The sequence below is a fragment of the Chiloscyllium plagiosum genome, chromosome 20, assembly GCF_004010195.1.
Source record: "Chiloscyllium plagiosum isolate BGI_BamShark_2017 chromosome 20, ASM401019v2, whole genome shotgun sequence".
Taxonomy (NCBI): Eukaryota; Metazoa; Chordata; class Chondrichthyes; order Orectolobiformes; family Hemiscylliidae; genus Chiloscyllium; species Chiloscyllium plagiosum.
Window position 1 is genome coordinate 62,370,921 of NC_057729.1, and position 17,541 is coordinate 62,388,461.

Sequence of the window (17,541 nt, forward strand, 5' to 3'; positions counted from 1 at the left end):
AAAAGTTTAATGACCGTAAACCATTGCTAGTTGTCAGGAAAAAGCCATTTGGTTCATTAAATGGTCTTTAGGGTCTTTTTGCAAGAGGCCCAGCAATCACTTTCCCAGCTTCTCACAGAGTTCCAGGGTACATCTGACCAGGTCCCGGGGATTTATCCACCTTTATGCATTTCAAGACATCCAGCATTTCCTCCTCTGTAATATGGACATTTTTCAAGGTGTCACCATCTATTTCCCTACATTCTATACCTGCCATATCCTTTTCCACAGTAAATAATGACGCAAAATACTTGTTTAGTATCTCCCCCATTTTCTGCAGCTCCACACAAAGGCCACCTTGTTGATCTTTGAGGGGCCCTATTTTCTCCCTAGTTACCCTTTTGTCCTTAATGTATTTGTAAGAACCCTTTGGATTCACCTTACTTCTATTTGCCAAAACTATCTCATGTCCCCTTTTTTCCCTCCTGATTTCCCTCTTAAGTATACTCCTACTGCCTTTATACTCTTCTAAGGATTCACTCGATCTATCCTGTCTCTATACCTGACATATGCTTCCTTCTTTTTCTTAAACAAACCCTCAATTTCTTTAGTCATCCAGAATTCCCTATACCCACTAGCCTTTCCTTTCACCCTAACAGGAATATACTTTCTCTGAATTCTCATTATCTTCTTTCTGAAGGCTTCCCATTTTCCAGCCGGCCCTTTACCTGCGAACATGTGCCCCAATCAGCTTTTGAAAGTTGTTGCCTAATACCTTCAAAATTGGCCTTTCTCCAATTTAGAACTTCAACTTTTAGATCTGGTCTATCCTTTTCCATCACTCAAGGATGCCTACCTTGAAGAAGTTCTCCTCCTCTTTCTACAAGAAGCTCAGTGAGTCTCTCTCTCACTGCAACCCCCACGTCATTTCCTCTGCCCTGAAGCTCTTCAACCATGTACTGAAACAGACTTGGTACCACGGCCACATTTGCTTCCTCAGTGCCTACCTCCACAACCAACTGATCCCACATGGACTCCGGACTACATTCAAACCAGCACAGTTCGGATCTGAACAGGACCATCAGTACAGACTACAGATTCAAAACCACCAGCAATGGTTCTCCTTCAGGATCCTCCACTCCACACTCGCAGCAATGTGCCAGCACCTAACCTCTCTACAGTCAGCCCTGCCTCAACTGAGGGCCACACCCTCTCAGAATTGCACAGGACCCCTCCTGTACTATATCCTAAGAAGAATTCATACTCTCAACAAACAGTATTTTAACACCACGTCAAACATCAAAAACTGTAAGTACAACAAACTTTTATATACCCACCTCCATAACCTCCATACTCCTCAAACATTCCAGAAGGTTCCCCTGGCCTCTAGAACTGCTCAGACGCCATTAGCCATGAGGCTGGTACAGTTACCATCCCCACGATGATCAATGATGTAAGTTTCACCCCCATCATGGCCGCTTGAACAGCCACTTCCGTCCCTCATGATTTCACATGCACCACACATGACATCACTTCCAGCCCTGATGTCATCGTGATGTCACACGTTCAGCGACTCCCGCAACGCCCCCACTGCCGTGTTCACCACCAATTCTGCACCCACCAACAACATTCATCTGTATACTGACAGGACCCTCACAGATCCCACTGTCACCATCCCCGCCCCCCCGAACCCTGAAGGGAACACCTGCTCATGACTCCACCCCCATTCCCCCCCACCACCATACCCATTCCAGTTACAGGCTCCGCCCCCACTCCCAGCTCCACACCCACACGAGATCCCAGCTCCCAACTCTGCCGAGTTTTCACCATTCCCACTGACCTCCCCTCACTGAAGATGAATGATCAGTCCTCAGCAAAGGACTCACCTTCATCCCCCTCCGCCCACGCACCAATGAATTTAATACACGCCGTGACATCAAACATTTCTTCCGCCGCCTCTGCCTCTGAGCTTACTTTCCCAATCAGGACTCCCGCCCACCTTCCGAGGACCCCTTCACCCACCTCCAACACACTCCATCCACCTGGACACCCCGTGCTGGCCTATTACCTGCCCTCAACCTCTTCATTTCCAACTAGCGCCGGGACATTAACCACCTCAACCTGTCTACCCCCCTCCCCCACTCTAACCGCTCACCCTTACAACGCGCAGCCTTCCAATCCCTCTGCACCAATCCCGACGTCACCATCACATCTCCCCCCAAACTCCCCCTCACTGAGGACGAACGATCAGTCCTCAGCAAAGGCCTCACCTTTATCCCCCTCTGCCCATGTGTCAATGAATTTAATACACGCCGTGATGTCGAACACCTCTTCCGCCGCCTCCGCCTCTGAGCTTACTTTCACAATCAGGACTCCCGCCCAGCTTCCGGAGATCCCTTCAAATGCCTCCAACACACTCCATCCAGCTGGACACCCCATGCTGGCCTATTACCCAAACTCGATCTCTTCATTTTCAACTGCTGCCGAGACATTAACTGCCTCAACCTGTCTACCCCCTCCCCCACTCCAACTCTCACCCTCACAATGCGCACCCCATTTCATTCCTGATGAAGGGCTTTTGCCTGAAACATCGATTTTCCTGCTCCTTGGATGCTGCCTGACCTGTTGTGTTTTTCCAGCACCACTCTAATCTAGACTTTAGGGTCCTTACGTAGTCTGGCCTACACATGACTCCAGACCCACATCAATGTGGTTAACTCTTAACTGTCTTTGGACACTTAGGGATGAGCAATAAATGCTGGTCCAGCCAGTGATGCCCACATCCCATGAATGAATAAGAAGAAGCACAATGTTTCCCTCCACTGTTCACCTTTCATATTGATGATAATCATCCAATTATTTAACTCCATGAGTTTGTTTATTTGTATCAGTCAAATCTTTTATATATTATGAATCAAACATTGCAATGAACCAATTGATTTCTTTGTATCCTGCACCCTTCTTCACCCCTCAAACCCTATGCCACTTCAATCCCAATCTTAACCCAAAAGATATGTGACACTGGAACTAATCAGAGTTTATAATCTGAAGCTAGAAGCTTTGTGTTAGGTTTGGGTATTGAGTATGTTTAAAAATTAAGTTGAGATGCTAATCAGTCATGATTGTATCAAATACCAGTCTGGGATGGTAGGACTGAATGGTCTCCTCATGTTCTTAATGCATATTGCTAAATCTATTCACTGAACCACTGGAAGGACAAATTTCGAAATCAATTTGTGGCAGAGGATTTGAGTATTCTGTTCCTGCACTCACCTCTTGGGTCCACTTGGGTTAGATAGTACAAGGTACAACTGTTAGCTCCATTTGATTTGATCAAGTAGCCAGTCTGAAGTGAGACTGCTCGCACAATATCCTTCTTTGGGGGATATTTCTGGAAATAAAGATATAGATAGTGATAACAGTTAATAATCTTGAACTGAGAAAAGATATTTCTGTGCAGCAGTGGTTTCTCTTCCCAAAGACACAATCACTTCAATGCCTGGGTCTATTGTTTTGTCACCCATAATTTATTCAATCATTTGTTTTGCATAATAAGTTGAAAATCCTGACATCAATAACTTGCTCAATGCAAATCTCTGGGAATGTTCATTCCTGTGAGAATCGGCCGTTCAGAGTCAGCAAACCTCAAAGACAGAAATTTAACCAAATTGAGTTTATTCAGCCTGGATTTCCAGAGCCTCTTCCTCCAGTGAGTTGTTTGATTGTCTTTCACCACTGATAACTGAATGTAGTAGGACTGCAGAGCTTACATCTAATGCATTGGATATGAGATCACTGACTGTCTATCTCTTGCTGCATATGTCATTTGGTGGGCAGATAGGGTCCTGTTTGGTGGCTTCACTAGGCAGATACCTCAACCTTCACCAGGTTGACACCTCATTGCTTTCTTAGGTATGCCTGGTGCTGATCCTGGCATGCCCTCCTGCACTCTCCATTGAACCAAGGTTCTTCCCCAGCTTGATGGTAATGGTTGAGTGGGGGATATGCTGGGCCATGAGCTTGCAGGTTTTGTTAGAGCACGATTCTGTTGCTGCTGATGGCCCACATCACCTCATGGATGCCAGTCTTGAGCTGCTTGATTCTTTTGAGGTCTATTCTATTTATAACAGTGATAATGCCATACAACACAATGGAAGCTATCCTCAATGTGAAGGAGGCAGTTTGTTACCACTAGGACTATGTGTGGTTACTCTTACTTATATCATTTTCACCATCTACTGTTTTGATTTCGAGCCCATGATCCTAATATTATTATTATGAGACCTCTGCCTCCTACTGTCATATTGCTTCTATTTGATGTTTATTCCTATAGTATCCATCTTCCCTCAGGTTTATAGGAAAATCAGCGTCTGTGCTTTCCTGAACCCACCAGATGCCAGGATGTCTCTCTATGGTCTGAAAGTCAAGCTCTGAAGGAGCAAACACTTCAAATTCAGCCACAGTCTGGGCCACAGCCTGTAAACATTTTGTTCACACATGGAACAGTAAGATGCTCAGAATATGCTGCTTTCTCCCATTCACTGAACTATTAGCAGTGATAAAGCCTTTGTTTTGTGGAAGACCTCCACTTGAACCCTGCATTTTATATTTTGTGACATTATATGCAAGGTATTTTCAAAAGCAAAAAAACAAACCATACTTCCCATTGGACAGGAATACCTCTTCACAGAATGATACTCACTGGGTGCTTCACAGAGTAGTTGATAATCATGTAGTCATTGCCAAGAGGCAGCCAAGAACGCAGAGTAACAAAGTCTCTGTTCTTCAGTGGACTTGGACATTTCCCTAACAGAAATAAGCACAGAACATTTCACTGTCAGTAAAACTGCAATAGCATCTTAAGGAGCTGTATTTACAATTACCGATTCTGGACAGGCCACTTGGTCATCATCTCCACAAGTAGAATTCTCCCAGTGCTACACCACAGCCTGTGCTCTGTGGCCATGGATCTTCCCAAGAGAAAATGATGCAGTTCTCTCTTTGAGTGAACCTGCCTCCACCACACACTCAGACACTGCATTCCAGACCCTAGTCACTTGAGTGAACCTGCCTCCTTCATGCTCTCAGGCAGTACATTCCATATCTTCACCTGATTAATGCATTCTTCATTCAAGACCTTTTCCATTCAAAGTCCATTTGCCAACCAATCAGCGCTCTCTTCTCATCCAGTAAAAAGATGTGTCCCTTTACTTTAGTATTTTGTGAATTGTTCTATTGAGTGTCAGTGTTTTTTCAGCAATGCTGAAGATAGGAGACAGTAAGGACTGCAGATGCAGGAGGTCAGAGTTAATAAATGTAAAGCTGGAAGAGCACAGCAGGTCAGACAGCATTCGAGGAGCAGGAACGTCAATGTTTTGGGCCGAACCCCTTTGTCAGGATCCTGAATGCTCAATATAGCTTTGTTGTAAGCTTTGCATTGTACCAGTTAAAGCTCTGACCTACCCATACATCGCCACTGGCAGGTTAGCCAGCTGTATACTAGCTACCAAGAATAGGAAGCAATATTTAAATTTTGTTTTTCATTCACTCATGGGATGTGATTGTTGCTGGTTAGGCCAGCATTTAATGTCCAGTTCTAGTTAAGAACATAGAAATGGAAGTAGGCAATTCAGCCCCTCAAGTCTGTTCCACAATTCAATGTCCTTCAGGAGGTGGCAGTGAGCTGCAGTCCGTGTGCTGTAGGTTGACCCACAATGCCATTACGGAGAGAATTCCAAGATTTAGACCCAGTGACAGTGAAGAAACAGCGATATATTTCCTGTCAGGATAGTGAGTGGCTTGCAGGGGGTGGTGTTCCCATTCATGTTGCCCTTGTCCTTCGAGATGGAAGTTGTCATGGGTTTGGAAGGTCTTAGGAGTCTTGGTGAGCTTTGTAGATGGTACCCACTGCTGCTACTGAGCATCTGTAGATTCATTTAAGATGCGTCTGGACGGATGCATGAGTAGGTGGGGAGCAGAGGGATCCAGATGCTTAGGAATTGGGTGACAGGTTTAGACAGTAGATTTGGATTGGCTCAGGCTTGGAAGGCTGAAGGGCTTGTTCCTGGGCTGTAATCTTTCATTGTTCTTTCTTTATTCTAATGACCACTTTGTCTTTTGCACGACTTGTACACCATTCACACTTTTGTTTCTCTAATTCCGTTAGAAGTACAATATAAATTCTAAAATCTCATGCCAGACTGAAAAAATTAATTCTGTTTCTCTCTTGGACAAATGCTGCCAGATGTACTGTACTGAGTTTTTCCAACATTCTCTGTGATGGTATCAGGTTTCCAGCATCTCCACTATTTTGCCTTAAGAACAAGGGGTGGAAGAGGGATTAGTTTTTAAGAGTAAAGCTTAACCCCTATCCCACTAATCCGTCTAAGGATGAAAATCTTCCCATGTGAGGAGTTCTTGCGGCTTTGAGTCTTTCGCTTGGGGGTGAGCCGCCTTGATAGGCGGTTCCAACCCCCCCCTTTCCCCACCCAGCTAGGCACAGGCAGAGGTTGTGGCCTCAAACCCCAACCCCTGCTGTTTGAATGGCAAAGGCAGTTTGATGAGGAATCATCTCCTCCCCCACTGACCTATTGTACTCTATGCTACTTTCTCCCCACCCCCACCCTCCTCTAGCTTATCTCTCCACGCTTCAGGCTCTCTGCCTTTATTCCTGATGAAGGGCTTTTGCCTGAAATGTCAATTTTGCTGCTCGTCGGATGCTGCCTGAATTGCTGTGCTCTTCCAGCACCACTGATCCAGAGTTTGATGAGGTTGTAGAGTGGTCGAGTTACCTTGAGTTTTCTTGCTTTCTCTCTCATTATTTGACATGAAGAAGTCATCAGCTTAAGAACTTCTTTATTTACTGTTGGTTATTATTAGTTTACTCAATGCTCCCTGAATGTGGTAGTGAATCTTTCTCCCTGCGTTAACATGTGATAGCCTTCTGTGTCTGTGAACAACCTATTTGACAAATTATACCGGTATGCGTACAGGTCCTGACTTAACTTCTGGCTCAGTCTGGAACCAGAGTCAGGACCTATGCAATTCCAATTTGCCTTTGCAGTACTTCATGAGCTTAATTATTAAGATTCTAGGGGATTTGACATGGGTAGATGCTGAAATGCTGATTCTCCTTGTGGGAGAGTCTGGGACCAGAGAGAATAATCTCGCAGTAAAGGGTCATATATTTAAGACAGAGATGACAAGGAATTTCTTTTCTCTTACGGTAGAGAATCTGTGGAAATCTTATCATAGAGGGCAGTTGCGGCTGGTTAGTTAAGTATATTCAAGACTGAGATAGACTGATTTTAAATCAGTAAGGGAAGTAAAGACGATGGGAGAAAGGCAGGAATGTGGAGTTGAGGATTGTCAGATTAGCCATGCCCTCATTGAATGGCGCAGCAGACTTGCTGGGCTGAATGGTCTACTTCTGCTGCTGTGTCTTATGACTGTATGTTCTTAAAAGGGTCTTCGGTGTTACTTACAGGAGTAATAGCCCACATCTGCATTGACTGTCAGCCGACCAATGTCATAGGTCTCAATCATATTGGTGTCCCATTTCTTCCTGTAATGTGTGTCATGGAGCACATCATAGAGGGTGGCAGCTGAAACATCTTTGCAGTTAATCCTCATCTGAAAAAGAAATGGTAGCAGTTTAGAAGGTGTTTTGATGTGATATCCTTCCTTAAATAAGGTGACCAATACTGTACACCAATACTCCAGATGTAGTCTCATTGTGTCCTGTTTAACTGAAACATAATCTCCCTTCTTTTGTATTAATTTCCTTTTTGATAAATGATAATGTTCTGTTAGCTTTCCTGGTTACTTGCTGCATTTGATGATTCATGCACCAAAACACACAGTACCCTTTGTATTGCAAAGCTCTTCAATCTCTTAACATTTAGATAATGTGCTTCTTTTTAATTCTTCTGCCAAACTGGACAGTCCTACATTAGACCCATTTGACAGATTTTTGAAAACTCAGTTAACCTTCTTATATGACTCTGTTATCTCCCTATGTCTTCTTCACAATTCATTTGTTAACCTATCTTTGTGTCATCAACTTAACAATGAAAACAAATCTTCCAGCTCAATGTGCAAACCTACATCCAGAACCAGAACTTGAGCTAAAAATCTTCTCAAAACTCATTAACAACAATTGCGTCAGTCCCGTCATCTAGAACATTTATAGGAATTAAAATTATTTACGGTCCCAGCACTGATCCATGTGACACATCATTCATTACAACTCACCAATCAGAACATGACTCATTTCTGCAAACTTTCCCTTTCCTCTTCACCAACTCATTTTCTATTTCTGAGAATATGTTACCATTAATTACTGCAATAAATTTTGATAATTTAAAATTTATTCCTGAAGTTTGTGAATCCCTGGCGCTGCCAGCATTTATTACAGATTGCTAATTGCCCAGCAGGCAGCTGAGAGTCACTGTGGGTTTGGCATCACATATAAGCCCAGGCCAGGTAAGGACAACAGTTTTCCTGCCAGTGCGGGGTTCCCGGACTATGAGTTTGGAAGCTGTAGGTGGGAGATCTCCTGAGGTGATGAGGCTCTGTATGAACTGGGAGATGATGGTTTGGTGATGGGGGGTGGGGTCATGGTCGAGGGGGCGGTAGGAAGAGGTGTCCTCGAGTTGGCGTTTGGCTTCAGTGGTGTAGAGGTCAGTGCGCCAGACTACCACTGCGCCTCCTTTATCTGCTGGCTTGATGATGAGGTTGGGATTGGAGCAGAGGGATTGGAGGGCTGCGTGTTGTGAGGGTGAGAGGTTGGAGTGGGGGAGGGAAGTAGACAGGTTGAGGCGGTTAACGTCCTGGCGGCAGTTGGAAATGAAGAGGTCGAGGGCGGGTAATAGGCCAGCGCGGGGTGTCCAGGTGGATGCAGTGTGTTGGAGGTGGGCAATAGCAGGGGTCTTTTCCCTCGCATGGGGAGAGTGGCAAGGGTTTCTGACATCAAAGACATCTCAGAAATCACTGCCAGACTACTCAGACCCCTTGGCATCAGGGTAGTCCACAAACCCACCAACATACTAAAACAGCAGCGAATGAATTTGAAAGACCCTATATAGAAACAAGCAAAACTAATGTCATTTACAAAATACCGTGCAAGAAATGTAACAAACACTACATTGGACAAACTGGCAGAAAACTAGCCACCAGGATACATGAACATCAACTAGCCACAAAACGACATGACCCTCTCTCATTAGTATTCTTACATACAGATAAGGAAGGACACCATTTTGACAAGGACAACACATCCATCCTAGGACGAGCCAGAGACATGCACAAGAATTCCTAGAAGCATGGCATTCCAACAGGAACTCTATCAACAAACACATCGAGTTAGACCCCATCTACCACCCAAAAAAAAAACAGGAAATGATATTGCTACAGGAAATGACATCACCAGCCCAAAGAAACCCAAACATATAAATAGAAAACAGGGATTATCAGCAGTGCTTCGCCAGGAGGCCAGTGAAGAGGTTTTCTAGTAGGATGACGAAACGTCTGGAAATGTACATTCCAGCTCAGTGAGCAAACCTACATCCAGAATCTCAACCCGAGCTATAAATTGTCTCAAAGCTCAATGGGACAACCCCATCACTTCATCTCCTCCCCCACTCACCTATTGTACTCTATGCTACTTTCTCCCCACCCCCACCCTCCTCTAGCTTATCTCACCATGCTTCAGGCCTTTATTCCTGATGAAGGGCTTTTGCCCGAAACGTCGATTTTGCTGCTCCTCGGATGCTGCCTGAACTGCTGTTCTCGTCCAGCACCACTAATCCAAAATCTGGTTTCCAGCATCTGCAGTCATTGGTTTTACCTCGGATATTAATGGATCTGACAAGTTTTTATCAGCATTATAAGTATATCGTTGTCACTAGGCTAGCTTATTATTTCCAAATTTTTATCAAATTCCAATTTCTCTATCTGCCATAGTGAAATTTAAAGTGTTGCCCCTAAAACAAAGCCTTGGGTGTGTGCTTTACTAGCTTATGGACATTATTTTTATACCACTCACTCCCTGTGGTGGACCTTTATCAAATAACTGCAGTACCTCCACCAGCTCCCCTTCACTGCAGTATGCTGCGATGCAGAGGAAGCTGGGTGTCCTTGTGCATGAATCACAGAAGGTTGGTCTGCAGGTATGACAGGCAAATGGAATTTTGTCCTTCATTGCTTAAGGGATTGAGTTTAAAAGCAGGGAGGTTATGCTACAGCCGTACAAAGTGCTGCTGAGGCCACACCTGGAGTACTGTGTGCAGTTTTTGGTCTCATTACTTGAGAGAGGATGCACTGGCATGAAAGGGCATGCAGAGGACGTTCCTTTGGATGATTCTGAAGTTGAGGGGGTTGGTTTATGAGAAGAGATGGAGTAGTCTGGGATTATATTCATTGGAATTTAGGAGAATGAGCAGAGATATTATAGAAACATATAAAATTATGAAGGGACTCGATAAGATGGAAGTAGAGAGGATATTTCCACTGGCAGGTGGAACTAGGACAAGAGGGAATAGCCTCAAAATTAGGGGGAGCAGATTTAGAACTGAATTAAGAAGGAACTTCTTCACCCAGAAGGTTGTGAATCGATGGAATTCCCTGCCCAGGGAAGTAGTTGATGCTACTTCAGTAAATGTTTTTAAAGCTAAGACAGACTTTGTTTGAACAATAAAGCAATTAAGGGTTATGGTGAGAGGGCGGGTAAGTGGAGCTGAGGCCATAAAAAGATCAGCCATGAACTTATTGAATGGTGGAGCAGGTTCAAAGGGCCAGATGGCCTACTCCTGCTCCTAGTTCTTATGTTATTATGATCATTCAGATAAAAGAACAAAAAAGCACGGGATCAGATCCTTCGGCCCTCCAAGCCTGTGCTGATCACGCCTTAACTAAACTAAAAAACAAACCTTCTGCCCTTATTCTGTCCATATCCCTCTATTCCCTCCCTATTCATGGAACCATCCAGATGTCTCTTAAATGTTGCCAACATACTTGCTCCCACCATCTCTTCTGGCAATGCGTTCCAGGCTCCTAGCACTCTCTGCGTGAAAAACCTCCCTCGCACGTCTCCCTTAAACTTTCTGGATAAAAGCAAATTATTGCAGATGATTAGATTAGATTACTTACAATGTAGAAACAGGCCCTTCGGCCCAACAAGTCCACACTGACGAGCAACCCACCTAGATCCATTCCCCTACATTTACCCCTTCACCTAACACTACAGGCAATTTAGCATGGCCAATTCACCTGACCTGCACATTTTTGGGCCTGTTTCCACACTGTAATCTAATCTAATCTAATCTAAAAAAACCCACACAGACACGGGGAGAATGTGCAAACTCCACACAGACAGTTGCCTGAAGTGGGAATCGAACCCAGGTCTCTTGCACTGTGAGGCAGCAGTGCTAACCACTGAGCCACCGTGCCACCCAGGGTCCTGGGTTCTGAAACTAAAAGTGAAAATGCTGGAAAATGTCAGCAGGTCTGGCAGTATCTGTAAGGAGAGAAAAGAGCTGACATTTTTAGTCTAACTGACCCTTTGTCAAAGTTGACTGGGTTAGTTAGATTTGAAGCTTTGACAAAGGGTCAGTTAGACTCGAAACGTCAGCTCTTTTCTCTCCTTACAGATGCTGCCAGACCTGCTGAGATTTTCCAGCATTTTCTCTTTTGGTCCCTTAAATTTTCCCCTCTCACCTTGAACCTGTGCCCCCTTGTAATTGAAACTGACTATCCACCCTATCTAAGCCTCTCGTAATACTGTAGACCTCTATCAGGTCTCCTCTCAGCCACCGACTTTCCAGTGAAAACAATCCTAGCTCTTTCCAACCTTTCCTCAAAGCCACTGCCCTCGAGATCTTGCAACATCCTGGTGAACCCTCTCTGCACTCGCTCCAAAACTTCCACATCCTTCCGGTCGTGTTCTTTTCTCCAAAGAACTCTCAATTACTCACTAAACATGATTTCCCTTTCACAACATGATATTGACTCTGCCTGATTACATTGAACTTATCCTGTTAGAACTTATCCTGTTACTTTGTTAATAATAGCTTCTAACTTAGTGGTACTTTATTACATGTTAATTCTATACTGTTGCATGATTCCAGGTCCAATACAGTCTGTTCTCTCGTCAGGTTCAAAATGTACTTTTCTAAGAAACTATCCAAAACATATTCTATAAACTTATCTTTAAGCCTATTTTTGTCCATCTGATTTTGTTGTCTATGTGTAGATTAAAATTCACAATGATTCCTACTGTATATTTCTATTAAATCTCCCTTTATACCTCACTATACCATGTAGTTGCTGTTCAGAGTCCCTCCATCAGACTTTTTGCCTTTACTGTTTCTCACTGCTACCCAAATTGCTTCCACTTCTTAGTTTCCTGAACTTAGTTGAATCATCCCTCTTTAACCATGGGACTGTAAGATATAGAAGCAAAATTAGTCCATTTGGCCCATTGAATCTGCTCTGTCATTCAATTATGGCAATCCCGTTCTTCTGCCCTCTCCATGTAGCTTTCGATCCGTTTCCTAATCAAAAACCTACCTATCTCTGTCTTAAATGCAATTATTGACTTGGCCTCCACAGGCTCACCCCATCATTCATGAAGAGAACCACATCTACACCTTTTCCCAGCTTATTATCCTTTTGAAATGTCCTATATATTTTAATATTTACATGTCAATCTCTATAATCCTGCAGTCATGTATCTGTAATGATAATCAGATCATACTTGTCTATTTGCACTGTAAATTTGTTTTCTTCTAAATGTGAATTGTATTCTGATATGGAGCCTTTAGTTTTTATTATTTATTTCACCTCTAGCCTTATCTGTTGATTTAATCTTATAGCCTCAGGTCCAGATGAGTTGTATCCCAGATTGCTGTGGGAGGTGAGGGAGGAAATTACAGGACTTCTACATCAATTTTTTAAATTCCTCTCTGGCCACGAGGAGGTGCCAGAGGACTGGAGGACAACTAATGTTCCACTTTCAAAAATGGTGGTAGAAATAAACCAAGGAATTACAGACAGTGAGTCTCACATCAGTGGTAAGAAAGCTATTAGACAAAATATTGAAGGTTAAGAATTCACTGTCTGGGAGAGTGGTTGATGTGGGAGACCTCACAAATTTTAAAAAATACTTGGATGAGCACTTGAAATGCCATAACATAGACTTAGTGGGGGAAAGTGAGAAGAGTGTCAATTTGGTGTCTTTTTCCTAAGATATTTTAAAATACATTAAAGGGAAAAGGTTAACCAGGGAAAGAGTAGAGACCAAGGGGGCAACTTGTGTGTGAAGCCTCAGGATATTGGAAAGGTGTTGAATGAGTCCATCTTCATTCTGGAAAGGGAGAACATAGGTGTAGAATTCAAAAAAAGGGACTGTGAGGAAGTTGCACAGTTTGACATAGAAAATAGGGAGCTATTGGAGGCTCTGTCAGACTTAAAAACAGACAAATTCCTTGGCCTGGATGAAATGCATCATAGGATGCTGTGGGAGGCAAAGCAGGAAATTGCAGGAGCTCTGACACAAATGTTTAGTTTCTCTCTGGTCACGGGAGAAGTCATGATGTGAAGGTGCCAGTGTTCGACTGGGGTGGACAAAGTCAGGAGTCACAGGATACCAGGTTAAAGTCCAATAGGTTTATTTAAAATCACAAGTATAGCCCCTTTGGAAATTTGGAGCTTTTTGGAGGATCTCTTTCAGTCCATCTTCTGAGGAGAATGTTGCGGTTTTTTGTCGTGGCACATCAGAACTGGCGATCGATAAGTTGAGCATAGTATTCCGTTCTCATGAGGGCGTCCTTCAAAATCTTTAGGTGTCCATCATGTTCCTCCTCATCTGAGCAGATCCTGTATATAGGCAGGGCTTGTTGGTAGAGGATGGCTTCTTAAAATGTTTAGGATGCAAGTAGCTTGAAGTGCAGCATTGTGAGGTTACCCATATGAGGTTACCCATGGGCTTGTGATAGAATGAGGTACTGAGGTGTCCGTCCTTGATGGAGAGGTGTGTGTCCAAGAATGGGACAGATTCTAAAGAGTAGTTTGTGGTAAGTCTGATGGTGGGTTGAAACTTGTTGATATCACTATGTAGTCATTTCAGTGATTCCTTGTCCAAAGGAAGGAAATGTCATCAATGTAACTGGTGTATACCATTGGTCAGAGGTCCTGTGCAGTGAAGAAACCTTGCTCAAACTTGTGTTGGAAAATGTTGGTGATTTGGGGTGCAAATTTGGTCCCCATGGCAGTTCCGTGTGTCTGGAGAAAGAACTGGTTGTCAAAGGTGAAGACATTGTGGTCGAGGATGAAACGTGTGAGTTGTAGGACAGTGCCTGGAGCTTGGCAGATGTTGGTGTTGAGCACTGAGGTCAAAAAACTGCAACAACCCCCTTGGAAGACAGATGCAGGATAGATCCAGTCAAACAAAAGCCAAGAGAACTGTGGCTGTTTTAAATCAGGAGCAAGTGCAGAGGTTGCTGGAGGCACTCTGCGGATCTGGTGGCATCTATGAAGAAAAATCAGAATTAATGTTTTGTGTCCAGTGACCCTTCTACTGGTTTTTCTTCACAGGTGCTGCCGGACCTGCTGGGCTTTTCCAGCAGCTTCTCTTTTTGTTACATATTACTCAAGTCTTTGGTTCGTCTTCAGCATCAACTCATTTTTAATTTTTTGTAATTATCTCTCTGCCTCATTCAATGGATTATAGGTCAATCCTTTGCTTGTTATTCAGCTATTGATACTGTATGTACACTGTCTAACACTCTTGGTCATCTGCAGAGACTGATCATTCGACACTCCACTCACACCATGTGTATGATTTTTTGATCTCTCTACCCATAAACTCTGTACCTGTGGGCTTCCCTCTCACTTCACCTGATGATGGAGCAGTGCTCCAAAAGCTTGTGATTTCAAATAGACTTGTTGGACTATAACCTGGTGTCATGTAACTTCTGCCTTTGGTGTGCTTTAAACCCGCAACCTCTGACTTTTAACCTGTATTTCGGAATTATTCTAATGCAACCACTAAACAACCATCATTACTATTTCAACAAAGATATTTATTCATCAATTATAAATTGAAAATACTTCATCAAATACATATTGAAAAGTAAAATTCAACCTTGAAACTCAACCTCAAAAGAAAGATTATTTCAGTGAGGTGCTTGTCCAAATTTGTCTGCCTTATACAAAATATTAAAAACGACTTGAATTGGGGAGACTAGTTTGGATAAACCAGGCATATCTGTATATTTCTGTCATTTATAAAACAAGTAACAGTCAGTGCACCTCATGCACATCAGCTGGACTATTTATGCATGGAGCTTTCCTGCTGATGTAAGTCAGCTGTTCAACCTTTGAAACATAAGATAAAACAACCTCAATGGTGAATTAAATAATTATAGTTTACCCATGGATACGTATTGCTGACCAGCTTTATAATTAGCATAGTAAAAAACTCAGTGTAACTACTATCCAGTGTAACTATTTCTTCAATCAATAAATAATTTTGGCATGGTAATAATGGGAGCCAGTATGCAGTATAGGTACAAGGGTTCCATTTGCCACTTTGCTTCTGATTTTGGTGTTAATTCTTTGGAATACTGTGCACACTGGGATTGCTATTTGAGATGGAAAAGAAAATAACTGAAGCCATTGGATATGGACATTTAATGTAGAGACTGCATGTGAGACCCTTAGTGTTAGTGAATGAAGCAGCCTTCTTACTTGCATTCCAAATTACCCCAGCCCTATTGTAGTGCTGGAGGTGATCTGGGTGATCAATAATGGCAGTTAGTTCTCAGGATAGGCAGACTCACCCATCCACAATATCATTTACACGTACCCTACTCCAAAATGAAACGTCCTTTTGGTAAGCGGGGAGACAATGAGCCTAAAGTAACAACAGTGAACCAATTGCTTGTTACTGTGTGTTCAAGACATTTTAGAGGCTGAGGTTTTATCAGGAGATGAGATGGTTTTGGAAAGTGGAGCTGAACAGACGAAGAGCCATGATACTAAGTGGAGCATTAGGCTTGAGCGCTGACAGCCTTCTTCTGTTTTAGTTTCTTAAGTTGCTGTGTTCTTCAAAGCTGAGCTGTGTTTTGAGTTGCTCGTGTACAAGTGTTTTCTGGTGAGCTCAGTGGAGTACTGTCAGAATCAGAGCAGGTTGCATTAAGCTTCATTGTAAAAGCCCAATCTCATTTTCCCCAAGGGTTTCCCTGCTCATAGCATCTTCACCCATTGGCCACATAAAAGATTTTGTGAAATCAAAATCCTATACAAGCGCAGTGTGAGTGTTTGTTGTTCTCTGGGCACATAAAGTTATCTGCCCAACTGGTGATGCGTCACCCACTTCCTAATGAAGTTCCTTGACTTAGACACAACATCGATGTGGGAGAGTAAGACAGCACCCAGAGCCCAGCATCGTCATACTATAGTAACATAAACGAGTACTTCCTGAGGCCTGCTGAGTCCACTGATAAAGAACTAGTAACATTGGGAAGGAGGAAATGAATGCGTCACAGCGAGACATGATCAAAGTTTCCACTAATTATCCACAAACACATTTTAGTAAATCTATGCAGAAATATTTATCTTAAAATTCTGCACTATAAGATGAAGAGAGTGCATTTAAGGTTTCAGAGAGTGCTTCCTGTCCTGAGGAATTTCAATTGTGAAGATGCTGGAGATTAGAATACTGAAGAAATAGAAACATCATAGAGAGGGTGGATTAGATCTTTTCTCTTTTGAATTTTAAGCAATATCTTGACAACAATATATGAATCATTTTAACAACCTTAATCAGAAACGACAGGATGGATAAACTTACATTTCCTAACAGAGGAGGCGGAAAATTGACACATGGAAGAAATTCTTATTCTATTATTAATGAAGTTGGAAGAACATTCTCTGAGCAAAATACTAGGTCACTCAGTGTGACACCAGGAGCTGCAGCAAAAGTGAAGTCATTGGGGGGTTAGGGTCTGGAATGTCTTGCCTGGGAGTGTGGTGCAGGCAGGGGGCAACCAAATCGTTTAAGAAGGCATTGCATAATTATTCAAACAGAAACAAGTGGCTCAATTTTACCAGAAGTTGGCCAAGTCTCCATTTTGGTGAGTTATATGGTGAGGGCTTCTCTCTGCGATACCTTGAGGGATTTATCTATTTTCCAAAGCGTGCCTCATTAACTATGTACGAGTCCTTGAGGGTGCCCTATTGTTGTATTTTCCCTGTTGCCACAGCCAGGACTTGCCAGGATTCCTATTGCTGGTGCTATATTTAACACACAGCCAGCACTTCTTGGTAAGCACTATCAGTCTGGAGCTGCTCCGTATGGTTCCTGTGAATAGCCCCACACAAGGCAGACAGTGGAAAGTTGGCACCGTGTTTTTTTGGCAAGGGCCTGACGGGCCTGGTGAATGGGATGGTTCAGGGAGGACCATTTTCTTCCTCAGGGATTAGCAGTGGAAACCAGGCACCTGACTTTGCCAGCTTGGTTTGAGATTGCCACCCGACCATCTGCTTTCTGATACCTCGCAC

At 43.2% G+C, this 17,541-nt stretch overlaps 1 protein-coding gene across 1 annotated transcript in view; it reads right to left on the reverse strand.

Annotated features, from left to right (window-relative positions):
* The window catches only part of stard15 (StAR-related lipid transfer (START) domain containing 15), a 153,219-nt gene that overhangs the window by 24,590 nt on the left and 111,088 nt on the right, over positions 1 to 17,541 (reverse strand). Inside the window, exons 2-4 of the mRNA XM_043711001.1 lie at positions 7,464 to 7,611; positions 4,682 to 4,785; positions 3,253 to 3,370 (exon numbers count right to left, since the gene is read on the reverse strand). Coding sequence (XP_043566936.1) covers positions 3,253 to 3,370; positions 4,682 to 4,785; positions 7,464 to 7,611 — 370 coding nt within the window. The remainder of the gene's footprint in view (positions 1 to 3,252; positions 3,371 to 4,681; positions 4,786 to 7,463; positions 7,612 to 17,541) is intronic.